At 44.7% G+C, this 27,558-nt stretch overlaps 5 protein-coding genes and 1 non-coding gene across 14 annotated transcripts; 5 read left to right on the forward strand and 1 right to left on the reverse strand.

Annotated features, from left to right (window-relative positions):
• The first annotated feature begins 17 nt into the window (after nt 1–17).
• On the forward strand, nt 18–7,721 carry LOC148388807 (uncharacterized). Of its 5 annotated transcripts, none has more exons than XM_088393634.1 (28): nt 22–313; nt 446–570; nt 689–1,074; nt 1,155–1,273; nt 1,348–1,560; nt 1,632–1,697; nt 1,769–2,003; nt 2,074–2,249; nt 2,331–2,456; nt 2,530–2,760; nt 2,823–2,948; nt 3,005–3,142; nt 3,225–3,362; nt 3,452–3,589; nt 3,679–3,816; nt 3,900–4,037; nt 4,124–4,252; nt 4,363–4,473; nt 4,597–4,730; nt 4,847–4,962; nt 5,025–5,179; nt 5,281–5,442; nt 5,505–5,615; nt 5,770–5,955; nt 6,052–6,243; nt 6,499–6,701; nt 6,764–6,856; nt 6,979–7,721. In XM_088393634.1, the coding sequence occupies exons 2-28, from the start codon at nt 458–460 to the stop codon at nt 7,121–7,123; spliced, it is 4,218 nt and encodes a 1,405-aa protein (XP_088249760.1). In that variant the 5' UTR covers nt 22–313; nt 446–457; the 3' UTR covers nt 7,124–7,721. The 5 variants fall into 5 exon arrangements, with proteins under 5 accessions (XP_088249763.1, XP_088249760.1, XP_088249761.1 ...); XM_088393635.1 differs by having other exon boundaries at nt 23–313; nt 5,091–5,179; nt 6,034–6,243; XM_088393633.1 differs by having other exon boundaries at nt 27–313; nt 6,034–6,243.
• Nucleotides 5,675–5,746, forward strand: trnap-cgg (transfer RNA proline (anticodon CGG)). The gene has a single exon. It is a non-coding gene; the product is annotated as a tRNA-Pro (tRNA).
• Nucleotides 7,283–14,052, reverse strand: cep135 (centrosomal protein 135). Of its 2 annotated transcripts, none has more exons than XM_088393640.1 (25): nt 13,785–14,052; nt 13,408–13,525; nt 12,960–13,138; nt 12,722–12,889; nt 12,505–12,646; nt 12,328–12,412; nt 12,123–12,251; nt 11,841–12,047; nt 11,691–11,756; nt 11,452–11,602; nt 11,185–11,384; nt 10,963–11,103; nt 10,757–10,897; nt 10,600–10,677; nt 10,347–10,498; nt 10,108–10,223; nt 9,880–10,034; nt 9,696–9,751; nt 9,460–9,628; nt 9,270–9,380; nt 9,019–9,204; nt 8,732–8,941; nt 8,411–8,613; nt 8,240–8,344; nt 7,283–8,050 (listed from the first exon to the last, which is right to left on the reverse strand). In XM_088393640.1, the coding sequence occupies exons 2-25, from the start codon at nt 13,518–13,520 to the stop codon at nt 7,918–7,920; spliced, it is 3,396 nt and encodes a 1,131-aa protein (XP_088249766.1). In that variant the 5' UTR covers nt 13,521–13,525; nt 13,785–14,052; the 3' UTR covers nt 7,283–7,917. The 2 variants fall into 2 exon arrangements, with proteins under 2 accessions (XP_088249766.1, XP_088249765.1); XM_088393639.1 differs by having other exon boundaries at nt 7,287–8,050; nt 11,176–11,384.
• Nucleotides 14,053–14,291: 239 nt separating this feature from the next.
• On the forward strand, nt 14,292–15,801 carry srd5a3 (steroid 5 alpha-reductase 3). The gene is made up of 5 exons (XM_088394293.1): nt 14,292–14,565; nt 14,646–14,794; nt 14,886–15,071; nt 15,157–15,282; nt 15,460–15,801. The coding sequence occupies exons 1-5, from the start codon at nt 14,342–14,344 to the stop codon at nt 15,717–15,719; spliced, it is 945 nt and encodes a 314-aa protein (XP_088250419.1). The 5' UTR covers nt 14,292–14,341; the 3' UTR covers nt 15,720–15,801.
• A 334-nt stretch (nt 15,802–16,135) lies between these two features.
• On the forward strand, nt 16,136–18,595 carry tmem165 (transmembrane protein 165). The gene is made up of 6 exons (XM_088394180.1): nt 16,136–16,484; nt 16,704–16,929; nt 17,017–17,192; nt 17,315–17,503; nt 17,790–17,895; nt 18,012–18,595. The coding sequence occupies exons 1-6, from the start codon at nt 16,338–16,340 to the stop codon at nt 18,086–18,088; spliced, it is 921 nt and encodes a 306-aa protein (XP_088250306.1). The 5' UTR covers nt 16,136–16,337; the 3' UTR covers nt 18,089–18,595.
• A 106-nt stretch (nt 18,596–18,701) lies between these two features.
• Nucleotides 18,702–27,357, forward strand: clocka (clock circadian regulator a). Of its 4 annotated transcripts, none has more exons than XM_088394178.1 (21): nt 18,702–19,051; nt 20,446–20,506; nt 21,900–22,070; nt 22,132–22,221; nt 22,387–22,592; nt 22,703–22,794; nt 22,883–22,972; nt 23,045–23,165; nt 23,269–23,382; nt 23,722–23,843; nt 23,915–23,997; nt 24,082–24,188; nt 24,249–24,396; nt 24,482–24,557; nt 24,625–24,769; nt 24,840–24,940; nt 25,043–25,111; nt 25,202–25,498; nt 25,587–25,735; nt 25,809–25,992; nt 26,120–27,357. In XM_088394178.1, exons 4-21 carry the CDS (start codon nt 22,178–22,180, stop codon nt 26,252–26,254), a joined length of 2,283 nt encoding a protein of 760 aa, XP_088250304.1. In that variant the 5' UTR covers nt 18,702–19,051; nt 20,446–20,506; nt 21,900–22,070; nt 22,132–22,177; the 3' UTR covers nt 26,255–27,357. The 4 variants fall into 4 exon arrangements, with proteins under 4 accessions (XP_088250304.1, XP_088250301.1, XP_088250303.1 ...); XM_088394175.1 differs by having other exon boundaries at nt 18,703–19,051; nt 25,040–25,111; nt 25,175–25,498; XM_088394177.1 differs by having other exon boundaries at nt 18,703–19,051; nt 25,040–25,111.
• The last annotated feature ends 201 nt before the right edge of the window (nt 27,358–27,558 follow it).

Here is a 27,558-nt window from a genome sequence, read left to right on the forward strand (position 1 = left end):
GGCAATGCCACTTTGGAGTCATTTTTATCGTTCATGATAATATTATTTCAATATTATTATTTTTATTAATATTATTTTGGACAGGATGTTTGCACGTTTCATTAAAATAGCATTTTTTTTTTTAAATCACGAGGGCAATCAACCTTGATCCTATTTAACGCGTCATAAAGGCAATCCCGTCATTTTTTTCTTTCTTTAAAAAATAAAATAAATATTCACATTACAAACGCAATGATCCTAACAAGACAAGTCCAACTTTGGAGACACAAATACAGTAGTTTTTGCAAAGTCTAGTTGCAGACTTTCCTCACAGGTATGTAAGAAATGTTAATTTGGGTTGCCTTGAGTATTTCGCAAAAAAAATGATGGATATCAGCAAGCACATATATGTCATTCATCAGAGCAATCTAAAAGTCAATGATTGACAATTCTTCAATATTTGTAGCAGATAAGCACCATGGACAGCAACAAAGATACAAAATGGTCCAAGCTGAGGGCTCGCCTGCACATGCTGGGTTATAACGACAACCTTGGAGAAGAGTCAGTGCAACTTGTTGAGCAACTTTTCAGGTGCAACCATCATTTCTCCCTTCTGATCATTGTGAGATTGTCAACTGATTGTGAAAGTGGCATTGTGAAAGTGGCAAAGATATGCAGTTGAAACTCAAATCATCTGGATAATGTCCAGTGATTTGGTCCACACCACGGAAAGCCTGCGCGAATCTCAACGATCAACAGCCAAGTCGGAAAAAGAAAGCCAAAACAGTGATGTCCGCCTGACGCAGGAGAACCAAGAGCTTCACTTTGAGCTCATGATGGTGAGGGGCGAAAGAGCCCAGGTGACCAGAGGTAAGTGTGATCATAATTATCAAGCCTGCAGTGACCCTGTGAAACATCTCAATCCAGAGTTGAAGGTCTACATCACGAAGCTGGAAAACGACGTCACTTTGCTCAAGTCTTTGAACGAGCAGTATTTGCACGAGATGCACAGCCTTGAGAAGGACTGCAAAGAAAAGGCCAAGCTCATCCGTCAATTACGTCGAAAAAATGTAAACATGTGGGTGCAGGCAGGAGGTAAAGTCGCAGGGCTTTGGGTTGCAGGGTTAGCACGGAAGTCTTGATTGAATAATTAAACCTGTTCTGTGCTTCCTTAGATAGAAACAATCTGATATGTGCATCGCCTAATGCTGATGATCTGCTGCAGGAGGAACTCACAAACTTAAAAGCAGAGCTGGAAAATTCTCAAGAGAGCATGCAACACTCAAATAACCAAGTACAATAATCATAAATGAAAGTAGTTCCCTCTTTAGATGTTTCTTTTAGCGACATGTTTCAATGTCTCACCAGACACAGATGGATCAACTCCAAAAGACCAACATGGCCCTGGAGCAGAAGCTCAAATCAGCGCAGCGCAAGTCCTCGAGCAAAGTGATCGAGCTCACCTCCAAGAACCACGAACTGTGTCAAGAGATCACGGACATTCGCAACCTCGCCAAGATGATGGAGATGGAAAAGAAGCAAAAGTTGGAAAAGGCTGAATTGAAGTTGCAAGATCTGAAAGTGAGAATGAAGATCACTTGGATTATTTTGGAGAGAAACATCAAAAAACGGAAGATTTGTTTCTCCAACAGGCCGTGATCCGAAAGCTTCAGGGAGTCATTCGAGAATTGGAGGATCAGCTGAGTAAAAATACAATGGTACATATTGCTACATATTGAAGTAGTCATCTCAACCCACCGTCCGTTTCACTCCTCATTCCCGATTGCAGACTTCAGAACTACCAGACGAACGTGAACGAGAGCTGAAAAATATTGACCATCATAACAATGTAAGCCAATTGACAACAGTCACAAAGAAACTTGTCTTGTTTCTTCTTTTTTTTTTTTTTTTCCAGGAGGCTTATAACCTAAGGGAGCAGAATGAAAAACTTGAGGCAATGTTGGAGTTTCTGGAGGAAGAGAATAGCAGGCTGCAGGCCAAAGTGGAGAAGATGATGTCTGTTGGTAAGCTGCAGCCCTTTTTGGACTTCTCTTGGATTTTGTTCAAGTGATCCCACAAGAGACTGTCCGCCAGAGAAAGTCTTGGTTCTGGAGTTGGAGGGTTGGCGGACTAAATACGGGATTTGCGGACGGGAACGGTCGCCATCGCGTCTGGATGCCTTTGTCCAGAGTTTGGAAGAAGAAAGGGATCACTATCGTCAGAAGGTTGAACACTATAAGAACGTTCGAGGGAGGAGTCCTGTAATTGAGGTAAGAGACCCAGAACATCAATTTGTTGAAAATACAACAGAAACATCTTGACAGATGTCTCTTAATTTGCATATGCCAAAGGTCCAAGACAGCTTAAAAATGTCGCCCAAAATTCGAAACTCCAAGGATCGGTTCAAAGAGGCAGAAAACAAAGTCCAGCAAGAAGTAGACCAGGCGACAGAAGATATATTGGAGGAGGGACTTCAGGTTAGTCGACACAGTTTTGACCTAGAACAGCAACAAGACGAGTAAATTTAATGCCAGCCATTTCCTCATCCAGCAAATGCAGGAGAAGCCTGCAGGACCTTCTGTTGAAATGAAAAACCTGAAAGAGCAGCTTCGCCTGTCAAAGGCAAAATTCGCAGAGCTTTCAGAGGAGCTCCAAGGGGCAAAAGAAAAGCTCCAGTGGTTGACCTCTGAAAAAGACTCACTGGGAGATCATCTTGAAAAGGCGGAAATGGATATTCAGATGCTGAAATCGGGGAAAGACGAACTGATGGAGGAATTGAAGGTCAGTACCGGAGAGTCTTCTGTGTCCATGTTGGCTCAAATTATTATTTTTCTAATCCATAGCAAAAGCAGCTGCAGTATGAGGAGCACCACTCCAAAACATCTGCTGAAATGTTGAAACTGGAAGAAAAGCTCAAAGAGGCAAAAGATCAAGTCCAGAAAGTGAAATCACAGATGGAGGAAATGAAGGCAAGTACTGGGAGACACCCAGATCTGCTCTTCACTTACAAATTCCTTCTCCATAGCAAATTGAGCTGAAGCATGATGACCAGCAACCAGAAACCTCTGCACAAATCGTCACACTGGAAGAGAAGCTCAGATTGGCAGAAGAAAAAATCCAGCATTCAATGACTGAAAAAGACTCACTGAAGGAGGAACTGAAGGTCAGTGTAATGTTGCACCAAGCACTGCTATCAAGTTAAGGTCATAAACTGAATTAATGTCCTAACTATCCATCAAATTGAGATATGTCAACTGAGGCACGATGAGCAGCACTCAAAAATTTCAGCGGAAATCGAAAAACTGGAAGAGAAGCTCAGAGTGGCAGAAGAAATAATCCAGCGGTTGACGACAGAAAAAGACTCTCAGAAGAAGCAACTTGAGGTTAGCGTAGTTTGCTAACAAAGGAAAACAAGTTAAGGTCATAAAATTGCATAAACGAAATTCATATTCTGACTATCCATCAAAATCAGAAACGTCAGCTGAAGCACGACGAGCGGCACTCAGAAACTTCGGAAGAAATCGTAAAACTGGAAGTAAAGCTTAGAGTGGCAGAAGAAAAAATCCAGCAGGTGACAGCTGAAAAATACTCACAGAAGAAGCAACTTCAGGTTAGCGTAATTTGCTAACAAAGCACAAAACGTTAAGGTCATAAGATTTCATGAACTGAATTTATGTTCTAACTGTCCATCAAAATCAGAAACGTCAGCTGAAGCATGACGAGCGGCACTCAGAAACCTCGGAAGAAATTGCAAAACTGGAAGAAAAGCTCAGACTGGCAGAAGAAAAAATCCAGCAGTTGATGGCTGAGAAAGACTCACAGAAGAAGCAACTTGAGGTTAGCATAGTTTGCTAACAAAGGAGTTAAGGTTATAAAATTGCATAAACTGAATAACTGTCCTAACTATCCATCAAAATTAGATACTTCAGCTGAACCAAGATGAGCAACACTCAAACATCTTTGCGGAAATTGTAAAGCTGGAGAAGAAGCTCAGACTGGCAGAAGAAAAAATCCAGCAGTTGATCACTGAAAAAGACTCACTAAAGAAGGAATTTGAGGTTAGCACAGATTGTTAACCAACCACCAGTACCAAGTTAAGGTCATAAATTTGATGCATTGAATTAACGATGTGCATCAAAATCAGAAACATCGGCTGAAGCACGATGAGCAGCACCAAGAAACCTCTGCAGAAGCCATCAAACTGGGACAGAAGCTCAGACTGGCAGAAGAAAAAATCCAGCAGTTGATCACTGAAAAAGACTCACTGAAGAAGGTTAGCGCAGAACTTCCTTCCACGCATCCATCCATTTTCTACCGCTAATCCAGAGTAGATCAGAAATGTGCAAAAACCGAATTAATATCCGAACTATCCATCCAAATCAGATAGATGGCAATCCAAGGACATCTGCTCCAGGGTTGGTCCAAACATTGAGAGACAGGATTCAAGTGGCAGAAGAAACAATCCATCCGGTGACACCTGACAAAGAATTGAAGGTATCTGTAACTCCATCAAAGGTTCTTCGCCTAATCTGCAACTTTGATTTGCATTCATCAACACTCCTCCCTCAAAGTTCTTGTGTGTCTTCTCACTCATCCTTTGTGTGTTGTGGGATCAAGCTGGAGAACCCGGAGCTGCCGTCACAGGTTCTCGGGCTACGGGATCGCGAACGGCAGATGGATGCTCGTCATGTCGGGCTTCTTCACAATCCGGAGGAGACGGCAAGAGAGAGAATAGCAGTCTCCGGTCTTAGGTTGGTTTTAGGGAGTATCGACACGGGGGAATGTGATGAAGACCAAAGCGGGACCTTGGCTTGTCCGAGTCTAAGTGCAGTGTGAAAACTTTAAATTTATGTTATCTTCTCTAAAGGCAGCAACAAGACCAGATTCAATATGCGCTTTTGGACCTCCAACAAATGCTGTCTGTGAAGAACAACGAGTTACTCGCCACTCAGTCCCAGATGGAAAAACTGAAGGACATCATCGGTATGGCTGTAGAACTTACTCCATGAGTACACAAGTTTCATTTTTTGCAAATATTTTGCTAGAGTCGCTGAGTCAGCAAATTTACCAGCACAAGCAGGAAGCCGAGGTCCTCCGCATTTCTTTCTCAGCGTTGAAAATAAGAAAGGACGTCCTGGAGGAGGAGGTGGTGGCCAAGACCAAGAGACTGGCGCTTCTCCAGGAGCAGCTTGGCAAGAAGGTTGCTTCTGTTGTCATCCATACACAATGGTGTCACGCACGTCTTCAGGAAGAGAGCCAAAATAATAAAACGCACCTCTGATGTGAGTATCGCCATCACAGATGGACGTGGAACGGAGAAGCCAGGAGAAGGAGCAGGCCGCTCAGAGGTTGCTGGAGACCCATCAGGAAGCGCTGTTGCAAATCAGAAGAGACAACGAATTGATCATGGGAGAATACAGGAGGCTGCAGGACGACGTGGCCGCCATGACGCAGGAGAAGCAAGTCGGTACATGAATACGCGCCGGTCAAGTCCTACTCGATTCAAATTGAATCATCTCGTCTAGGTTGCTCATGAAAGGATGGAGGAGGCTTTGCGTGAGCGTGAGGAGCTGAAGCTGAGACTCCATTCTTATATCAATACGGTGTCCAGGATTGAGAACATCTTGAAGACAAAGGTGAACTTCTCGTGGATTGTTACTGACTCTAATAGCACGAGAGAGGAAGGTGAACACGTGGCTCGTTGGTCTAGTCGTATGATTCTCGCTTCGGGTGCGAGAGGTCCCGGGTTCAAATCCCGGACGAGCCCTCTTATTATAAAACGTATTGCAGGATCAGGAGAACCAGGACTTGGCGGAGCGCTTGCGCACGGCCCGCTCAGACGTGCAGGAGCGGGAGCAGCGGCTGCGGCAGGTGGAGGGATTTATCGGTACCGTCCGTATGGAGCTCCTCTCGTCCGAGACGGAACGGCAACATCTGCACGAAGTCCTCGGGAAGAAGGTGCGGGAGATTCAGCAGGTGAGGCCCCATTTTTCTAGCGAGCTTGTCTTCTTGAGGGTCGGAGTCACCCCAAACTAGATTTCTTTGCCTTTCTAGCACATGCATGACTTGCAGACGTACAAGGCGCAAGTGGAGACGTTGGCCCGGGAGACGTCTCAACTCGAGGAGGAGGTCCGCGTCCATCAGGAGGAGAAAGTGACTCTCCTGGCTGAACTGGTGTCAGTCAGAGAGATCTGCGTCAAAATGGACGCGGAGAAGGAACTCGCCGCTCGGCAACTTTTGCTCAAGAGCATGGAACTTGAGAGGGTGAGTCAGAAACTGACAGAAATTGATTTTTAAATTCTGATGAACGATTAATTGTCAAATTAATCAAAACTATATGACGAAAAATAGCTATTAATGTAAACTTTAAACTACGAATGAAAGCATTTTTGTTTAATCCAATTTATTGATTAATCACTCAAATAATCGACTCTTTATCGATGATTAAAATAATAAACAGAAACCTGAAGTCCAGTCACCAAATATTCGAACTCACCTCGCCGTTGGTGTGTTGCCAAGGCGATGACAAGAGAGGAGGACGCTCTGACGGAGGCGGTTCTCATCAAAGAGCACCTGGCCAGCGAGAAGCTGGTGGTGCGCAACATGGAGGCCATGCTGTCCACCAGTCGACAGGAGATGTTCCAAGCCTACCAGGAGGTCAGCGAGAAAGAGGCGGAGCTTAAGGCCCTTCGCCACAAGCTCGCCCTGGCCGACGAGAAGATGTAAGACTTTGGCGCCCATTTGTTGAGAGGTTTTGCTGATCACAAATGTTTTGCTTCGGCAGCGCGGCGCACGCCAGGGAGGTGACCAATCTCCGGAGGAAAATCGATCATCTGAAGACCGAGATGGAAGTTTTGAGTCGCAAAGGTCATGAGCGGTGAGCCGTAAGCTGCAATGGGAGATGACTCAGTCTCAATTGTTCAAGTCTTGGTCATCTGAGTTGACACAATTGTAACTTTTAAAAGTGACCTTACATCCCGGTGTGGTCTTTCCCGACAGCAATGCCCTCGAGGACACGCCCTCGCAAGATGTTTCCTTCAGACCCCTGAGGGCCTCCTCGCCCTTAGACCACCAGCCTGCTTCTCATCAGCCAGCCCCCGACACCTCAATCCAAGAAGAAGAGGTCAGCTTTGGGCTTACCTGACAGAAGATCCTGGACTCAAGTGACCCCACAGTTTGAACATCTACATGCTCTGGTGCCAGGGAGCTTTGTTAGTCAGTTGATGAGTTTCATTTGACAAAAGTAGTGCTTAGCTGCCATTTTGTAGCAGACAGTGTACAAAATATTCCACATTACTTACGGATTTTCACTGCTCGTAGTAGGGCTTGAATAATTGGAGATATTGGAGCATTTTCTCCCTCTTCTCACCTTCTGTTGATGGTTAAACATGCAGCGGGTCACATTGACCCATGGATATTCATGGGAGTAAATGGTATGAAAACACAATCCATGTTTATTCAACAAAGTATTTTATAACATGACGAGGGGAAAAATAAAACATGGAGGTAAACAATGTTATATTGCACAGAAAATCCAAAATTCAAGCATAATTCTATGGCTCAATAAATACTAGTTGGCAAGTGCTGGTAGAGCTATTATACAGTTATTTTGTTTATGAAGGACGGTGAGAGAAACAAACAAAATATTTCATAGTGTATATACATTTGCAGTTGAATATGTTCATATATTTTTGTTCCTCCATTCAAAATGAAACTCGCTAAATAAAACACTACCTAATTTATTAGGTGTTATTAATGAATATTGTAATTTAGCTGATGTGTTTTGAATCGAACGACTCCAATAAATGGAAATTTCAACTCCAAATTATTATATTATTATAATTTTTTTTAATTTGAGCTAACGCATGTGGTGATTTGAGGGCCACTCTTAAGTCAAGGTACCATTGTAGTTCCTGTAAATTGGAGAAGAATAAAATATTAATTATCTGACTGTGGAGTGGAGCTGTTGATGGACGTGCGCTGCGAGCCCGTTGAGACGTTGAGGGACGATGAGCTCCTCAGAGGAGAGATGGACAGGCCTTGCCGACGCATTTCCTGTATCGCCCTCTCGCTGGCAGCACACACACAACCACAGTGGCGTCAAAGTACTTTTTTTTTTTAACAGGTTACAGCAGAACCTCTGAAGCTCCAAACTCAGTTGCTGGTAATCCCTCTACTGTGTATGAGCTTCGGGATATTCCAAGTCAACAAAACTTCGGTGTTGATTCTTTCACCACTAGGTGGCGATCATTGAACTCACCGTTCAAAGCGTTCTGATGTCAGCTGTCTGTTGAGAACGTCCATCTCTGTCTGCAGCTGAGAGACTTTAGTGCGGAGGTTGGACACCTCTCTTGCGTGCTCGACGCTGTCATACGGCAATTTGGTTGACATTCATTGCATATCTGTGATTTTCCAGCTTTTGCGTCCTTACTTCTTCTTGTCAGCCAAGGTGAGCCTGTCGCGCAGAACCTTGAGCTCGGATTCCTTCTCACTGGCCGTCAAGTGGGTCTGTATCTCCTTTTGGCGGTTGGTGGACAGCAGCTTCTCCACACTTTGCGTCGCCAGTCGCTCGCTGGCCAGCTGCTTTTTCAGCAGCTCCGCTTCGGAGCGCACGTCCTCCAGCTCTTCATTCACCTGGATGAGACCAAAGTCAACTTTAGTGATGTACAGCACAGTGGTTCTGGACTTTTTGGAGTTTCTGGAGTTTTTCTAGTTATGAGCCATCACTTGGTCCATTTTCTGCCTCGCGCACCCTCTCGAGCTCCATGCTCTTGGTCGTCAAACTTCGCGCGGTCAGCTCCTTGCCGGTGTCCAGCTTGACGCAGAGCTCCCTGACGGAGGCCAAGTCAGACGTGAGGCCCGCTTTCTCCTCTTGGGCTTTGTGCAGCTCCTCCTCCAGTCGGGCCATGGTTTGGGCCAGCGTCGACACTTTGGACTCGTACGCCTCCAGGGCTTGGACATACTAGAGAAAAAGCAACACAATTCAAAATGGCTGACTTTTTCCAATGTGATTCCAAGACCTAGGGTTGTGTGTCTCGCCTGCTGGATCTCCAGCTCCTTGTGGCTGACAATTCCGTGCAGGTGCTGGCGTTCTGCCTCTGAAGAGAGGAGCTCCAGGCGGATGGAGTTGGTGATCGCCTCGATCTGCTGCAGCCTGTGCTTCCGCTCCTCCACGTCCAAGTGAGCCGTACGGAAGCGCTCCAGCAGGTCCAGTTTCTCCTGATCCTGCGAGGCCCACACGTCACTGTCAGCTGACGCTTTATAATTCTATATTGATGTCGTTCTCTCACCTTTGCCTTCAACTGCTTCTCAACCCTGGCTACGGCGCTTATGTAAGAGTGCACTCGCAGCTTCAGCTCATCGCGCTCACGTAAAGCCGCATCCATCTCCTCGTGGACGGTCTAGACGAGACAAAAGAAGCAAAACTTGGCAGTTCGTTCTTTGCTTTTCGGAAGATAATCGTAATCACATGATCCTGACTTGGTTCTCTCTGGTCATAATAGTCAGGTCCTCCCGAAGCCTTTTATTTTCCATGGCTGTGAGCTCGTTGGTTTTCTGTACTCCCCCCAGCACCATTTGGGTTTCGTCCAACTGTTTCTTCAGACGGGCGATCTCCCTCTCGCGGCTGTTTAGCGCCCCCTGGAGTTGACTAAAACACAAACGTGTGGGATTACGGTTAGGTATGGTGGCCAAAACAAAAAAAAAAGTCTACTCACGCCACCGATTTCTCCATCGTGGTGACTCTGAGTCTCACATCCTCAAGTGTCCTTGCCTGAAAAAAAAAAAGACATTTGTAAGAATAGCTGTGGAAACTTTTATGACATGTTATCAACAAGTTTGTTTGAGAAACAACACTCAGGTTGTGTCAAAAATAAAAAATAAAACAAATGGTAGCTCTACCTTGTTTTCCAGTTCCTCCTGAAGACTAACCAGCTTCTCTGCTTTTTGATCCACCTCATCTTGCAGGCCATCCTTCTCTTTATCCAGCGAAGAGAAGGAGAGCTGAAGGCGTTCCGCCTCCTGCTTGTACTTGGACACCTGCTGACGCAACATTGCTGCCAGACAAAAACGGAGAACCCACTCAGCCCAATCATTAAAAAAAAAGGGTTTAACAGCAAAAATAATCACCTAAGTTTTCATTCTGAATTTCCATCTGTTCCTGAGCAGCGTGAAGCTCAGAGGTCTTTATAGACAGCTTGTGTTGGAGGTCGGAGAGTGAAAACTGCATTTGCTCCTCCTGCAGCCTGACATATAAAAAAAAAAAAAAAGGGGAATTGCTTTCCTATGATTGATGTATCTGAAATTTTTTGGAGGAATTGAGCTTACAAGCTTCAAAGGAACGACTGTGCATCATCTTGCAAACCAACCTCAAAGCAGAAGCCGTCTTCCTGTGCTGTGCCACCTCCTCCGAGCTCTGAAGCAGCGCGCTAGACTGAACGTCCAGCTTCTGCTCCATGTCCCGCTTACTTTCCTTCAGCGCAAAGAGCTGCGAACGCAGGTCCAGGTTCTCCTGTTCCAGCTTCACATGGATGATTCATATCCGAGACAACAGAAACAAAAAGATTTCTAATATGGCAAACATGATGGGAAAACTGATGAAGCCCTGAACATCAGGCTTACAATGTGAATGCCATTCTGCATGTCAAGAATCCGCTTTTCTTGCCCGTGCCCGTTTGGGAGAGCAGAAGTCTGGCCGACCTAATAAAGAAGAAGATAAAATAACAAAGTAGAATGATTATAAGCGCTTATATGAGTCGCTGGACTGACGCAAACCAACCTTAAATTCCTCCATCAGTAAGTCTCTCTCCGCCTTAACCTGCAGGATTTTACTTTCTGCCAGTCGGAGTTCCTCCTTCAGGTTCAAGACATCATCGGAAGTGCTTGACCTTTGACAGGCGTCCTGCAGCTCCTCTTGGGCCTGAATTAACCAGAGTGTTTTAGGGCCCATCTCAATTCAAATATGTTGGGGGCAGAGTGGGTTACCTGATAATACAAGACTTTAAAGTGGTCTCTCTCAGCAGTGAGTGCTTTCACGTTTGTCTGGATGTCCTCCATGCGCTCCTCCACATCTTGCAGAGCCGCCTTCAGCAAGTCTCGCTCCTTCAGCATGTCGGACCCGCCTCCCTGAACAAAGTATGTTCCAAATTCACAATGTAGACAAAATAAATTTTGATACAGTGTGGGAAATCATCTCACCTTGCCCACTGGACTCCTGCTCCGGAGCGGACTACGGATGGGGCTGCTGGCTCTGCTGACTAGTCTGCAGCGTTCAGCTTCCTGGCGGTAGTGGTCCCGCTCCTCCTCGAGACTTTTGACGAATGCGTCCAGGCGCGACGGCGAGCGTTCCCTTCCGCAGACGCCGTGTTTGGCTCGCAAGGCCTCCAACTCCAGCACCATGTCTTTGTCTAGAAGGGCACAGAGAGGAACATTTCACATCATGAACAAAATAATGAGATGAAAAGGTAACCTTACCAGCAGCCATCATCTTGTCCATTTTGTCTTGTAGCCTGACACTCTCCGCCTCCAGGAAGTCCAGCGTTCCCTCCAATGTCTCCTTCTGCCTTAGGAGCTCCATCAACTGATCTTCAAGGGAGGCCTTTTCACAGTCCCGTTCAGAAAGCTCCTGGCATACACACAAATAAGACAAGTGTAAATCCCAAATTGCATCAGTCAAAATAATCTAATAAAAGTCAAATACGCCAAATACTCACCGCTGTTATTTTTTTAAGCTTCTTCTCCAAATCCTCAATGGCTTCCTGTTGTTTTTTTATGACTTCCTGCGTCAGAGTAAATCAGCAAAACTCATTTTTGGTTTTGTCTAAAGGAGACACGCCGTTAATGACATGCTTTCATGTGCTCACTTTGTTATCCCGCAACTCCATGTCGGCCATTTCCAGGGCTCGCTCCTTATCCATCTCCATCCGCTTGGCCAGGTCGTCGATGTGCGTCAGCTCCTGGCACAGTTCAAAGTTCTTCAAGGAGAGGTCGGCCACTTTGCTGGAGGAGTTGTCCTGCAGTCCCTTGACCTTCTGCTCAAGTGTCATGTTGCTCTCTTGCAGAAACTCAATCTGCTTGGCACAAAGCAACTTTTTTTGGTAACCTAAAGCAGGGCTGAATTTTCTTGATGGGCGCGATGGGCTCACCTGATGGTTGAGGTGGGCGATCAGTTTCTCGTCGTTGACCTTCTGAGTCTCCAAAGAGACGACATCGTGAGGTCGGCCTCCGTGAAGTGCACGGTTCAGACGCTCGATCTCCTGGTCCCTGTCACCAACCTGAAAAAAAAAAAAATCCAATCACTTCACTCTAGATGTCAATGAGACATTATCCAACAAGTTCCAGGCTACTTACTTGATTATTTAAGACCTGTATGCATTCATGGGACTCGTCTAACTCTGACTTGACTTTTGTGACTTCATTCTGTAGCTCAACAATCCTACAAATCAAAATTTTATCAAAATATCAACAATAATAATTTTGGTGGAGAGTCAACTATTTGTATACAAGCCAATAAAATAAAATCGCAACCTGTTATCAGCCAGTTGTAGTAGATCTGCTAAGTACGGATCGTCGGGCTGGGCCGCGGGATACCTCGAGGTCACAGGTGGAGGGATGAGCTCATCCGTCTGCATCCTCTGACGTCGGAAAGCGATGCGGTGCTTTTTGCCACCTGGAAAAAAACAAGTCAAGATGTTCAGTATATGTGTAAAAAAAATCTGTCCATGCCCTCGGGTTTAGTCACTACCTGGCGTCTGTACCACCGCTTGCAAGTTCTTTTCCTGAAGTTGCAGGATGCGCTCAGCTTTGGCTTTGCCGTCCTTCTCCAGGCAGCGGATCTTGTGCGCGTACTGATTGTTCAAGAACTTCAGGTCGCACATGTCATGGTCTAGTTTTCTGATACGGTTTTTAAACTCTGAAATAAGATTTTTTAGGAGGGGATTATTATTATTATTTATGGCTAAAAACACATCTTTACAGCTTACCTCTAGATATATGCTCCATTTCCTCCTTCAACTTGAGGACCTCCTGGTGAAGCTGGTTGTTTTCCCTGACCAGCCTTGCATTATCGGCTCTGTAGGGCTCCAGGAGGGCGTCACAGTTTTGGCTCTCCTTTTCTGAGAGTTTTGCATTGCGCAGGCTTTCTGTCGTGTGGACCAGATCACTGAAATAAAGAGCATTTATTGTGCTTTAATTCAGATGTTTGCTTAGCGTTGCATGGCAAATTTTATGTTCCTGCTCGAGTGGAAAAAAAAATGGAGCAAATGTGCTGTGGTGTGTAGGAAAGGAGAGCTAAATGATTTACTTGGGTGTTTGCTTATGGCAAAACTTTCATATTTACGCTTGAATGATACTGCTAAATCCCCAGCTCGTTTCTTGGGTTTAAATAAACGTCATATATATTAATTACAAGGCTCCTTGGGTGTGTTTTACCTAAAAAGCTTCTCGACGAGTGGCAGGTTTTCAATCCCCAGAGGATGCCTATAGCCCAGCTGGTCCAGACGCCTCCTCAAGTTGATAAATTTCCTCTCCGCGCTGCTCTCCATGATTCCTAAGAAAGAGAAAAAAAAGAGAAAAAAGTAAAAAAAAAAAAAACACACTATACGGCGTTGGACACAACGTATTAAACTACCACAAATATCATTTAAAAGGCGGGAAGGGAAAACTACTTAGCTAGCTAGCTAACATTCGTCAAAAGTTCCCAAAACATTTTTAGTCATTTTCAGCCTGCTCGTTCACCACAGCAGCACAATTTAATCATTTATTAACATGACAAAATTCAAAATATGTCTACATTTAACCCAACCTACCTCCTTAGTCGTAAGGAAGCACTTTTGTCTGACAGCTACGACAATTTGGCATAGCAGAAATGGGCGTTATCGTAACAAGGGAATTATTACCCGAGAAAATATTGAACCCAAAAATATGATTTGGGAGTGAGCGTTTTTTTAAGTGGTTTTTAAGCAGTTTAAAAAGAGCGCCGATGACCTCAGGTTAGCATTCGTCACCATGGTAGGAAGAAACAAAGAGGGGGGCGCGCGTTTTACCCGACAGCGTCGCCCGTGTAGACAGGCTCACGGGTTGGTGTATCCATCTAATAGGTCCGACCATTTTGCCTCATACCGCAAATTAATTACTGTCGACTGAAATGACTTAAAAAAATCTACGTGCTCAGGTAACAACCGTCACATCTCACCTGTTTTTGGAGTTTGGTCCTGTGACGTTCGTACCATTTTGCCAAATATTACCGCAACATTCACAAGTTGTACAGTACGGCTTGTTTTCCATACCGGAACTATATTTACGTCTCTGTTTTCAGACATGCCGCTTTCGGTGTTACACAAAACAATAACACGGTGGTTCAAAAATGACTTGGAGCGTTTTCGGCTTCAGTCTAATAGATTTCGTGTGGCTTATTTTGTCTCTTTCTTTTTTTGTAGCACTGTGGGCACACAAGATAGCAAAGCGCTTGCCCTCGAAATACCAAACGTGCTGTCTCAATGTGATTTTCCAGGATCTGGTTCGATACGGGAAAACCAAACAGAATCTAAAACGCGACAACTGGTTGTGCATGTTTGACGTGCCAAAGAGGTAACCTGTTTGTATAATACATGATAAACAATATGGATATTCTTATTGAGCCGTAAAAGTTATTTTACCTCCTCATTTAGGTGGTTCTGGCACTTCTACGCCACCTCTCTGGTTTGGAATGGCCTCCTTTTGGCTTTCAGCCTCAACGTGACACTAAGACAATTATATCCAAAATACCTGTCGGACTTGGTAAATGTTCTATCTGGTTCATCACATACAGAACACCAAGGTAGAAGGCAACTATAAATATGCAGGTTGTTAAATATTGTATGATGTGGTATGCTTTGGATCATTTTGTATGTTGTTGTTTCCTTGCACAGCTCCCCATTTGAGCACGGTGCTCCTGCAGCTGCTGCTGTTATCACATTCCCTCCGAAGGCTTGCTGAATGTCTCCGCGTCAGCATCTTCTCCGACGGCGTCATCCACCTGCTGCAGTACGTCTTCGGCCTGGCCTACTACCTCCTGCTGGGGCTGACTGTGCTCTGCTCTGACTGTCAAACAAAAGGTCAAATGGAACCCCTGAAAGTGTCCCGACAGATGCTCTACTTGATGTTCACTTTGTTTTCACTTTCTTTTTTTATGATTTTTAGGAAATGGGCCTCTCTTAGCCCAACTGGAGTGGTGTCACGCTGTTGGGGTTGCACTATTCATTCCAGCCTCTTTACTGCAGCATCAGTCCATGGTGCTTTTGGCTGGACTCCGCACTGGAAAGTCAGGTGTCAAGTTTTTGAAGTGTTTTTGAAAAATACCACAATTTTAATGGAATCTTGTATGTTTCTGCTTTTCTCCTGAGGCAGCTGCTAATGGCCTGTTTAAATCTACTTTGCCATCATTTGCCTCCTGTTACCAACTACTTATAGACTAGTTAATGTTAGTTTCTCTTGTTGATACAGGACGAGTGGAGACACTAGCTCACCGGATGCCAAAAGGTGGCGGCTTTGAGCTGGTGTCGTGCCCACACTACTTGGCCGAGCTGCTCGTGTACATCTCGCTGAGTTTGGTGGCCGGCGGTCTTTCGCTCACGTGGTGGCTGGTGGTCCTGTACGTATTCTTCAACCAGGCGCTGGCCGCACTGCTCTGCCACGACCACTACGTCGGTAAATACCCGTCCTACCCAGCGCATAGAAAAGCATTTATACCTTTTTTGATGTGATGTGTATACTTTTATTTTATTATGATCTATTGTGTGTATTAATGCTTGGTTAATAATAAATTAACAGTTATGCAATCTATAATTACTGTCTGGTAATTGCAAAAAATGTTTTTGGTGTATCCTTACTGTGTCATAGTGAGAGCTGCATCTAATATATTGGTTATCATACTTTATTAATCTTAAGAGGTAAGATTTGTTACAAATGTCAATGCAAGAAAGAAAGAAAACCATACCATTCACTATTGTGCAATGTGTTATAAATCATAAAAATATAATTATATTGGTAAGACATGATATATTTTTATATCATATGCTTCCGTTTCCGTATTTTGTGATTGGCGTCTGAAATCATCCAATCGGGTAACCCCTTATACCCGCCCTATACGGCTACGTCATATTTAGCCCAACCAATCACAGTGACCGCCTTTCCTCCATGCGGCAGTAATAAGAGCACAACTTCCTCTAGAGTTCACCCTACACAGTCCGATTTATATCTCATTAAATGACGGCCAAAAGATGAAGTTGCCTTTTTTGACGGGTACCGGTGGGCTCTAGCGAGTTGTTGGAGGGTGGTAGAGACGCGAGCGGGAGGCTAAGAACCCAAAAATACGAATAATAATGACTCTCAGGGTTGGCGGTGGAGATGCCCGGGTAGCAGCGAGCTTCTTTCTCCCGCTCGTCGCTTCGCTCTTCTTCGTGTTGCTGGTCGGAGTCGCGGCTATTCCCGAGGAACCAAACGCTGTCAAGGAACAGGCTCCCATTGAGGTAATTTACGACAAATAATTGTTTAATTAAGATAATTGTTTTTCCTGTTACGTTTCTTGCTTTCCCATCTGAGCTTAGCCGCTACATGCTAATTGAGACGTGTCATAAACAAGGCGACTTAGCTAGCTAGCCAATATGGATCGTTAGATAAACAAGTTGTACTACACAAATATGTTATTGACCAAGTAATTTTTTAGGCTATCTTTTGTTTTTTTTAAGAAAAAAACAACTGTCCCTCCTCTGGTGCCCGTGGTGAAAGAAAATGACCTCAGCAAAGGGAACTTGGGATTCATCCACGCCTTCGTGGCCGCCATTTCTGTCATCATTGTGTCGGAGCTGGGCGACAAGACCTTCTTTATCGCTGCCATCATGGCCATGCGATACAACCGGCTCACTGTGCTGGCCGGCGCCATGCTGGCTCTGGGGCTCATGACCTGTTTGTCTGGTAAGTTAAGTCGTGGAATACCCCATTAAACCCATTTTTGGTGAGGGCCACAACAAATGTCTCCCTCTTGTCTCCTGCCCGCCTCAGTGCTGTTCGGCTACGCCACCACCATCATCCCCAGAATGTACACCTACTACGTGTCCACTGGTCTCTTCGCTATCTTCGGTGTGCGCATGCTGCGCGAAGGCCTGAAGATGAGTCCCGACGAGGGCCAGGAGGAGCTGGAGGAGGTGCAAGCTGAGATCAAGAAAAAGGATGAAGAGGTGCGTCCTCAAAGGATGTTACTTTTGTCAAAGTGAAGCTCCTTAACCCATGTCAACAAAGTTCCTTGGCACTAAGGTGGCAGGTGGAACCGGCTCACCATATATCGTTTCTTTCTACTCAGCTGCAACGTTCCAAAATGGCCAACGGCATGCCGGACCTGGAGGCGGGCTCCGGCTCCACTTTGCCGCCACCGTCATCCAGGTGGCACAGTGTCATCTCGCCCATCTTCCTCCAGGCGCTCACCCTCACCTTCCTTGCAGAGTGGGGCGACCGCTCCCAGCTCACCACCATCATCCTGGCTGCCCGTGAGGTGGGGCATGTCACACAGCATTTTTGGAGCGCCATGTCAAATTTGTATATGCAATATTTTGTTTAGTGCTGGTTTGATGGAATTAATCAGAACACTGACACCGATGTACTTTTATTTATGTTTAAAGTAACCAAACACAAAATGACAACACTTACAAGAAGCTACTGTAGGCCACAACTCACACTCCGATCCTCACACATGGATTAACCGTGTCAGAGATGTTAAAACGTTTGAGAACTTTGACTAATAACATTGAACAATGTCTCCTTTCAAAACCCAAAACCAGGATCCATTTGGTGTGGCTGTGGGCGGCACACTGGGACACTGCTTGTGTACAGGCCTTGCTGTGATTGGCGGCCGGATGATTGCCCAGAAAATATCCGTCAGAACAGGTGAGACCACTGGAAGGGGAATTTGATTCAATACAACAGCAGCAGGGTGGGAATGTGTTTAGCACAGTTGTGAGGTTCGGGGTTCGAATGTCACTGCTTTTCTTCTCATCTTTCAGTCACAATCATCGGCGGGATCGTCTTCCTGGCGTTTGCCTTCTCCGCACTCTTCATCAAGCCCGACGCTGGACCGTGAGAGTGTTGCTGAAAGACTCTTGAGTGTACATACCGGCTGTAGAGATTGTACAGTGTTGACCGAAAAACCCGAGTCCCCTCCGCTGCAGCCTTCTAGCTCCGAGGCATTCTGGAAGATGTAGTCTGAAGTAGACGGACGTTACTGAACTTGAAGACAGCAGTCGTTTGCTTCACAGCTTTTTTTGTGTTGATTTTTTAAAAAAAAAAAGTGTTACTTAATGGTGTCAGTAGATTCGTTGGTGATCTTTTAATTCAGGAACACATTTAATCCATTTCCTTTTTTTCTGCTGTATTGGGGCGTAAATCACTCCAATCTTTTTTCATCCACCTTCTATTTATTTAGTTTTATGTTCTTTTCAGAAAGCATTGAGGAAAGCGGTGGCCAGGGAATATTTTTGTAAATGTTTGACAAGTCAACAGTGAAAACATGTCGCAATAAACGATGGACGCATTTGATTCAAAGCCTTTTAAATTGCTCAATAAAAAAAAAAGAAAATGTTTTAATGTGCTGGGTGAGACAAATCATTTTTACTCTCAAAGTTTGCATGTGAATGCTGTTGACAGTGCTATTGAATTAATCCTAATGTAGAACCAGGAGCGCCAACAAGTCGATTATGAGTGGACCGACTGTCTGTCCAGTCCACGGGGGTAAATGGAACGCTGCTGGCCGCTCATCTTCGATGTCTGCATCACAGCCCACAAGCCGGAACCGCGTCGCCTTGCCGGGCTTGGGCTTTTGCCAAAGGCCCGCTGACCCACATTCTTATCTAACGCGGCAGTCGCTAAGCTAACAAGCTAGGCGGCTAGCCTTGGCTGAAAGTAGGTTGACGCTCGCTTCTGTAGAAATTGACGCGTCGCTTTTTTCTTCTTTTAAACTCCTCCGTTTTACCGGGACGAGAAAGCGACGAGTTTTATCTTAACGCCGCACGAGAGATACCCTGAGAAGTTGCCGACAAATGTAAAGGTAAGTAGTGACAACCCCGAACGGTGTCGTTTATCGCAAAAGTGCTGTAAAATAAACCGGTGTTCGTTGGTTAGCATGCGGGCTAGGTGCCATTAGCCTAGCGGTGATTCGCCGGTCAATGTTGCCGGCCGGCGCAACCTCTGAGGCGGCTACTTGCCTGATCAATGTGCCGTGCCACTTTGAGTGGGGGCCACTGTTCAATGACCTGCTACTAACTTTGATTAATAGTTGACTTATTTTTTTTGTTCATTCAGTTTTGGAAGTCGAGGTTTAATCAATGACTTTCTTTCCATGATAGAAAACGAATTTTTATAGATATTTTCTATATATGGATAAGGACATTCCATGAAAGCTGGAATTATTTTTAAATTAATCTACCTATCAGTTAGGCTTTTTAACTTTTTATGTTTTTATGCAGGTTGTAAAATGCCATTTCAGAATGGCATTGATGGGCTAATGAATTCCTTTCCACAATTGATATTTGAAAACAAGCGGTGGAGCAACACATGTAGACAGACAGCTAATTGTGCAACTGTTAAAACTGCAGGCGGCTCTATAATGGGAATGATTGTTAAATGATTCCCATTTTTGGCCTGCGTCAGTTAGCGAGACCACGGGGGGGCTTAGTGCATCGAATTTATGCACCCTATAAATTCTCAGGTGGACTTCACACGCAATAAACACGCACAGGTCACGCTAATAGAAGTTTTTCAGTCTTTTATACTCATCAAGTCTAATCAGGTGACCTCTTCTGACGTTGGATCTCCTGACATCAAATGTTTGAATCTGATTTGACTATTTATGTTTGTCCTCGGGAAAGCTGCACAGATAAGCATCTGGCAGAATTCCCCCGCAAATAGACGTACTGAAGACCTTTTCACAGATTCTAGCACGTGGTTCCAGATATGACAAAGCAGGCTTGTAAACAAATGCGTACGCCAAAGAGATTAGCATAAATGTTGCCATAGCAGCAATTTTATCATAACTGGATCAGCTAGAGGTCTTTGTGATCGCCAATCTTTGGATTTAACCTTTTTATTGGCTTGATTTGCTTTTCCAGCGTTGAGTAGTTGCATCCGGAATCAAAACAGAATATTTCCATAAATTCTCTGAACTAACTGGAGAACAAAAATGTTTGGGGTTTTCCGCTAAGCACAAGAAGCTCGTCAGGATTTATAGGTATTCTCGGAATGATCTGTAGCGTAGCGGTTTTTCTAAGTATGGCGCCCACGCACGTTCCATTCATGTTCTTCCAAGAACAGACGCTCATGTTAACCTTTCGTGTGAGTGTCAGCTGAAGGAAGGTTTTGAATGAACTATCAGGAAATGTGTGTTTGCATGCCTGTGTGACCTCCTGGCCTCGGTTCATGTAGCCTTTCTTGTCTTTTGATCAGAGGAAGACTTGACACGTGATCTGGATCTGGCTAAGGTGGCGCAACGTAGAAGAGGTCAAAGGTAAGCCCTCATCAGTGCGAACATTCCTTGTCCTGAGCTAAATATCTAAACCCCGACTTAAAGCGTCCCAAAATGTCCAACCTGAACCATATTGCTTTTTAGTACCTGTCAGCAGCAGACGTACAAACTCATATTTCATTCATGTTGACTAAGCTACAGCCTGACGGCGGGGACCACCAATGTTCCAGTCTCGGGTGTCAGCCGATGACGCAGATGATCAAAAAGGCAACAAGGCGCTGCTATGATACCTAAAGTGCATCAGTGATCATTTATTTACCTTTTTAATGTAGACTCAATTGTGTGTTTTGTGACTATGTGTCTTAGAGGGGAATAAAACACAAGAATAAGTTTGGCTTTCAGGGGGGGACTCAGAGTAGCTGCAGCAGAACTATTTTTACACGGCACGGTTGCTATGGCACATTGCCGTTTGGGTAGCGGTGCCAGCTTCAGGCGAGTGGCGAGAAGCATCACTAGGGATCCACCCGTGACTCACATCCTCAGCGATTCGGTGCCCTACATCAGTGATTACAAACTCGTGTGCCGTGAATCATCATCCGCTTTGGCATGAGAAGAAACAGTAGCATCATTTTGTCTTTCGTCAGTTTCATTCTCAAAATCAGATCTCGTGTGCGTGTCAAAAAATATAAAAAAAGATTTAAAAAAAAACGTGACCGCGCTCTGCCGCCGTCTTGTGGATTCAACTCGTAATTACAGTTATTTTGAGTGGGCGTCACCAGTTTGTGGAATTTTGCTATTGGCTCAGTCCCAGCGAGGAGTTCTTTCCCATATTTATTTATTTTTAATTTATTTATTCATTTTAAATAATATATCTTGGAGGAGCCTTTTTGCATAGCATGACTAGTCTAAGCAGGACCACCTCTGAAAGGTGGAATGAATTTGACTTGGCTCTGCTGTGCTGGCAGGAGTTGGTCTCAGTTGCCCGTGGTGCCGTGATTAAGTTTGGAGGGCGGAGGAGGATGAAAGTAGGTCATTGGGCCGGCAGGTCAATGAAGCAGCGGTGACATCACAGTTACACAACCTCTGCTCTCCCGGTTATAAAACAAACAGTCTGCAACTTCTCCTTCCGCAGGCTGATGTTATATTGTTTTATGCACATGATTTACCACCATGACTTTTTGTCACTGACCCTCCAGAGAGGAAAGAGAAACCTGACCTGAAGTCACCCGAGTCTCATGCAGTTGCATCGCTTAACCTGAAGTCACTCGGTCATGATGACACCACTTTAGGTGGCCTCGCATGAACCCCACGTCATGATTATCAACCCAGAAGATTTGAAGTGCATCAATTTGCCTGAACTTAAAAAAAAAAGATTGACATCATTTAAGTTGTGACATATCTACCTGTTCTTTTTTCCCCCACTTTAATTTCATAGATTCCGATGTCGCTGCCATGTGTCAGATTGCAACGCCGAGTCGACGCCAAGACTTTTCGGCAGCTTTCCACGCGCTGATGATCCAGGGCGCCGCCGGTGCCCGCGGCCACCTTCCACCGTCTTCATCGACTTTCCTCATCCTCTCTCCGGACCCTCTCGGCTGTCCGTAAGGTAGGACAGGCAAGTCATTATGCATATTGCTAGGATTTATTTTCCTCTCATTTTCTTCTAGGTATATTCACAAATGTCTTCCTCACGATTGAAAGACCCCATCTGACATGATAACCCTGAAAAGGATCAAAATGACCACAAGCATTGATCAGTGAGTATTTGCTCAAATAGTAGTTTCTATGTCGTGCCCTTGTTAATCTTTTTTTTTTTTTGTGGATTTGTTTTGCTTGACATAAAAGCGCTGGATGGTGGCAACAATTGTAAATCAACTTCAGTAATCTGATTGGCAACAATTTTTTTTTCGTGTGACCTCCAGGGATGACGGAAGTATTTTCGGGTTAATGGACGACGATGAGAAGGACAAAGCAAAACGCGTGTCCCGCAATAAGTCGGAGAAGAAGCGGCGAGATCACTTCAACATCCTCATCAAGGAGCTGGGCACCATGTTGCCGGGCAACACTCGCAAGATGGACAAGTCCACCATTTTGCAGAAGAGCATCGACTTCCTGCAGAAACAACAAGGTAGTGAATTTGTAGTGTTTATTTTTAAATATATTAAAAAAAAATTTAACAGCACCTTTCTTTGCAATAATTAATCACCCAATCCTAACTGACTGCATCTCCTCCGTCAGAAATCTGCGCCGAGTCCGAGTCGACGGAGATCCGACAGGACTGGAAGCCTCCGTTTCTTAGCAACGAGGAATTCACGCAGCTGATGTTGGAGGTGAGGTCACCACTAGATGAATGTGAAACCTAAATCCCCCAAAATTTGCTCCTTGGTTGTTCCGACATGACGGTCTGCTTGCTCTCAGGCGCTGGACGGCTTCTTCCTCGCCATCACGACCGACGGCAACATCATCTACGCCTCGGAGAGCGTCACGTCGCTGCTGGAGCACCTCCCCGTGAGTTTTGCTCTTCTAAATAAACATCATTTGGAACGACAGGAGCTTTAAAAGACTCGCCATGCGTTCTAGTGCGATCTTGTGGATCAGAACCTGCTGAACTTCCTGCCCAGAAGGGAGCACTCGGACATCTACAAGCTGCTATCCTCGCACGTCGCCGAAGGAGAGACGTTGACGCCTGAATATCTGAAGAGTAATCTTTTTTTTTTTTTTTTTTTTGGTCTGGTGGTTGAAGTCATTCGTGAGTGTGTGCTGTGCCAGGATTTAGTCATGCCCTGGTTGTCCTCAATTTGCAGCCAAGAACCAGCTGGAGTTCTGCTGCCACATGCTCCGAGGGACAATGGACCCCGAGGAGCCGCCAGTGTATGAATACGTCAAGTTTATTGGCAATTTCAAGTCCCTAAATAATGGTGAGTGACTAAATAATAAAAAAAATCAAAAATCAAAATAGATATTAAATTGCATATAGAGAAAATGCACAAATCAAAATGTACATTTTAATTCAATATCAAATTACAGCGATTCAATATATTTTACATAAGTAAAAGAGAAAATTGGAATTCCATACAAAAAATAATTTTTGATCAGATAATACCTGGATTGAAAAAATATTGGCAGACAAAAGATTATTCTGGCATTTCATTTGACACCTGATAAATCAAAACGCACTCCATTGATCATAGTTATTTGCATACAAGGTATTAAAAAGTCAATTTTTTTTTTCCTAACTTTAATTTGAACGCCTTTAGTGCCTAACTGCACTCCGAACGGATTCACCGGGACCGTCGTTCAGCGATCCCTCCACTCGTCCTTTGAGGAGCAGCTTTGTCTGGTGGCCACCGTGAGGCTCGCCAAACCCAAATTCATCAAGGTACACACACACACATGCTAACTGCGCATTTGTTACCCTGACGCTCACTTCTGAAAAAATTTTCCCCGCAGGAGATGTGCACTGTCGAGGAGCCCAATGAAGAATTCACCTCCAGACACAGTTTAGAGTGGAAGTTCCTCTTCTTGGACCACAGGTTGGCTTCACATCTTCATAAGGAACATCAAGTCATGCTATCAGGTGTTTTTATATGTAAAGTCACGATTGAATTTTTGTCCAGAGCTCCGCCTATTATCGGTTACCTGCCGTTTGAGGTTCTGGGCACATCTGGTTATGACTACTACCACGTGGACGACCTGGACACGTTGGCTAAATGCCACGAGCAACGTGAGTACGCACGATTCCGGTGTGAGGTTCCCTTTTTTTTTTATCGTCTTTTTGTTGCAGTTATGCAATACGGCAAAGGGAAATCGTGTTACTACCGATTCCTCACGAAAGGGCAGCAGTGGATTTGGCTCCAGACTCACTACTACATCACCTACCACCAGTGGAACTCTCGGCCCGAGTTCATTGTCTGCACTCACACTGTTGTCAGGTGAACGCAAACGGAAGCAGCCGTGATAAAAAAAAAAAAATATTGTGTGACTGTTGTGTAATTTCTTTCATTTTTCATCTGGCAGCTACGGTGAAGTGAGAACAGAACAGCGGCGAGAATCGGGGTTGAGAACGTCGACACCGGAGATGGCGGCAGATAAGGTGAGCGTACGTGGTGCGTCCGTGATCCCCCCCTTCGCTGACTTTGGCTTCCTCCCATGAACCTCAGCAAACGCACGACTCGGATGTGGAGTCGCAGCACAACGGCTCCGACCTCCAGGGAGCGCTAGAAAGCCTCGATGACAGAATGACACCCTCGGCGTCATTGCGTAGCTTGCGGAAATCCTTCCACGCGACGCCGTCGGAGGCCTCTTGTAAGATCCAGCTTCTGACACCATGGTGAGTGCTTAGGTGTTCATTTTTTTTTTTTTTTTTGGTCCTCAGCATCTCAAGCGAAGCTCCAAGGAGGCCAGAATTTGCCGGGTCACCAGTTGGCATCTAACGCAAGCGTGGCGGCGCAAAGAAGATTGTCAGTCGGCAGCCAGGTTAATCCCGAATCCTAACTCAGCTAGATTAAACTTTATATGACTTTATCCTATTTAAAAAAAAAGAAAAAAACGATTATCTTGTGTGGTTGTCTCCAGCAGTCGGTGAGCTCCCAAAGCACAGTCCAGACGACATCGATGGTTTCCCAACAAGTTCAGACTGATACCCAAGTAAGATTGAGCTCTTTCTTATCTTCACAAGTGTCATTAAATGGAGGTGTTTGGGTGTGGCAGGCGTCATCGGCTCCGTTCTCCAACCAGCTGGATAGCATGCAGCACGTGAAGAAGCAGCTGGAGCAGCGCACTCACGCCATCGAGAGCAGCATCCAGCGGCAGCTGGATGAGCTGTGCAAGATCCAGCAGGAGCTGCAGAGGGTGCAAGAGCAGAGCCTGCAGATGTTCGTGCAGAAAGGTGCCGTCAATATGGCCGCCGTGCAGGTGGCCCCCCGGGTTCCCCCCGTGCTCACCATGCAGGGCCAAGTGGTCTCAACCGGCCCTCTGCAGACCTCCATCCAACATCATGCGGTCCAGGCCCAACAGAATACAACCATGGCACAGGTATGGTGTTATTTTTTGTTTAATCTATCAAAGGGAGGAGATTTCAGTACTTGATGGAGGCCATGGTTGGATCTCAATGTTCTCACAGCCCCCGCCGGCGGCGTCTCTGTACAACACGCTGATGATCCCGCAGCAAAACGCCGCCAACATGCTCCAAATCGCCAGCACCCTGCCGCCCAACACGGGCACCACCACTCCCACCATAACCTTCACGCAGGACCGTACCACCCAAATAAGGTCTCCTTTTTTCATTTCAAGGACAGGTAACATATATGAAGACATTTAGCTCCAATCTAAAATGCTCTACCAGGTTTCCGGCTGCCCGGCAGCTGCTTACCAAGCTGGTGACGGGCCAGATGGCGTGCGGGGCGGTCATGGTGCCGTCCACCATGTTTATGGGTCAAGTGGTGACAGCGTTCGCCCCCCAGCCGGGCCCCACCCAGACCATAAGTATCGCCCAGCAGCCCGCCCAGCAACAGCAGCAAGAGCAACAGGTACAGCACTCAATTTATTTTTATCGGATGTTTCGGTGTGAACAAAAAATTATTATTTCAATTTATATAACTAAAACAAATCCGTGTCATGAGGATAATTAGTCAAATGTGTGACTTGACGCCGAAGGCTCAGCGGCTGATTCACGGAAGTCAGTTGATCCTGCCGGCGGGGGCCTTCTCGTTGCAGCAGGCGGGAGCTTTTGCCGCCGCCGCCGCCAACCAGCAGAAACAACAGCCGCATACCCACAGGACGGACAATTAGACCAGTCACATGGTCACGCAGTTGCAGCAGCTGCTTAAAGCCAACAGGGGGGGCTGCAAACTGAACTGAATTCTTGAAGGACGCTTTGGCTGCATCACTTTATGCCAGGGATCTCCCCCAGACTGTTTCACCCCAATCAAATAGGCTATCCGTTGCCATAGCAACCACTTTACAGGAGTCGTCTATAACTTGTTACAACACGTTGTGACCCAATTAAAATGGACCTATGGCCCATTTTCCGGCCCCCGGCCCACAGTTTGAGGAACCCTGCTTTATGCAAAAGCTCTCGCGAAATCCTTTTTTTTTTTTTTCCTCACCCCCGATGAACTATTTTTATGGAAAGAATGTGCTCTAGATTGGACTTTGAACTACTGTACTGATGGTCATGTGTAATATATATAATGTAAATATTTATCGGGAGGAAAGAAGTGCTATTTTATATGATGTGTGAGGGTGAATATGCTCTTTTTCTAGTGTTGTGAAGACAATTCCGCTGACAATCCTCAAAGTTTGCCAAAAATGATTTAAATGTGGTGCTATATATATATATATATATATATGTATATATATATATATTGTATATATATGTATATATATATAGTATATATATATATATATATATTGTATATATATATATAATATATGATATTAATTAATATAATATTAATTTTATATATATATATATATATATATATATATATATTTATGTATAAAATTAATAATAATCCTCATATCCACCATCTTCTTTATGTTTTTTCGTGCTACTACTTCTGGTTATCTCATCCTGCAGTTTAAAAAAAACAAAACAAAGCGTACAGCTTCTCCATCATGCTTCAAATAAAGTTACCGTGTCTCTCAAATTGAGGAAGCTGGTGGTGTTTATTTGATCATGCATCAGAATTTGGTCAAAGTATGTTTTATTGTAAACTATTTCTTTTTCAATAATTTTTTTATTAATGTGCTAGTATTATTTTTCTAATCCCTCGAGTGTGGCGTTGTGGTTGCCTTCAATGTAATTGTTGGATAACAGCGACATCTAGCAGTTGCAAGTGGACTTACAATTTTTTTTTTTTTTCAATATTAAAATTAATTTCTGGAAACGAGTCATAGGGCAAATCTGTGAAAATGTTTTAATCATAAAATAAAATGAAGTTTTAAGTAAATAGAATCATAAATAGATTTTGAAATTTACTTTAGTCACAATAAAAATAACAAGCACATCTGATCGCACTTTTAATCCAAAGAACATGTATATATATACATTTTACATAAAGGAGTATTTTTTTTTCATAAGATCATCTTGA

Source organism: Syngnathus floridae, chromosome 13 (assembly GCF_059516105.1).
Source record: "Syngnathus floridae isolate MCC-2025c chromosome 13, RoL_Sflo_1.0, whole genome shotgun sequence".
Taxonomy (NCBI): Eukaryota; Metazoa; Chordata; class Actinopteri; order Syngnathiformes; family Syngnathidae; genus Syngnathus; species Syngnathus floridae.

Excerpts from the sequence above, each read along its gene's own strand:
- cep135 (XM_088393639.1), bottom strand. The coding sequence starts at position 13,520 with ATGGAGAGCAGCGCGGAGAGGAAATTTATCAACTTGAGGAGGCGTCTG. Across the intron at positions 11,104-11,175 it reads GCAGGAGTCCAGTGGGCAAG|GGAGGCGGGTCCGACATGCT; the intron begins GTGAGATGATTT and ends TACTTTGTTCAG. Across the intron at positions 8,345-8,410 it reads ACCTTGGCTGACAAGAAGAA|CGTCGAGCACGCAAGAGAGG; the intron begins GTAAGGACGCAA and ends GCCGTATGACAG.
- srd5a3 (XM_088394293.1), top strand. The coding sequence starts at position 14,342 with ATGACTTGGAGCGTTTTCGGCTTCAGTCTAATAGATTTCGTGTGGCTT. Across the intron at positions 14,795-14,885 it reads ATCACATACAGAACACCAAG|CTCCCCATTTGAGCACGGTG; the intron begins GTAGAAGGCAAC and ends TTCCTTGCACAG. Across the intron at positions 15,283-15,459 it reads ACTCCGCACTGGAAAGTCAG|GACGAGTGGAGACACTAGCT; the intron begins GTGTCAAGTTTT and ends TTGTTGATACAG.
- LOC148388807 (XM_088393633.1), top strand. The coding sequence starts at position 458 with ATGGACAGCAACAAAGATACAAAATGGTCCAAGCTGAGGGCTCGCCTG. Across the intron at positions 1,698-1,768 it reads AGCTGAGTAAAAATACAATG|ACTTCAGAACTACCAGACGA; the intron begins GTACATATTGCT and ends TCCCGATTGCAG. Across the intron at positions 5,956-6,033 it reads AGGTGCGGGAGATTCAGCAG|CACATGCATGACTTGCAGAC; the intron begins GTGAGGCCCCAT and ends TTGCCTTTCTAG.
- clocka (XM_088394175.1), top strand. The coding sequence starts at position 22,178 with ATGATAACCCTGAAAAGGATCAAAATGACCACAAGCATTGATCA. Across the intron at positions 25,112-25,174 it reads AAGTTCAGACTGATACCCAA|GCGTCATCGGCTCCGTTCTC; the intron begins GTAAGATTGAGC and ends TGGGTGTGGCAG. Across the intron at positions 25,993-26,119 it reads AACAGCAGCAAGAGCAACAG|GCTCAGCGGCTGATTCACGG; the intron begins GTACAGCACTCA and ends TTGACGCCGAAG.
- tmem165 (XM_088394180.1), top strand. The coding sequence starts at position 16,338 with ATGACTCTCAGGGTTGGCGGTGGAGATGCCCGGGTAGCAGCGAGCTTC. Across the intron at positions 16,485-16,703 it reads AGGAACAGGCTCCCATTGAG|AAAAAAACAACTGTCCCTCC; the intron begins GTAATTTACGAC and ends GTTTTTTTTAAG. Across the intron at positions 17,504-17,789 it reads TCATCCTGGCTGCCCGTGAG|GATCCATTTGGTGTGGCTGT; the intron begins GTGGGGCATGTC and ends ACCCAAAACCAG.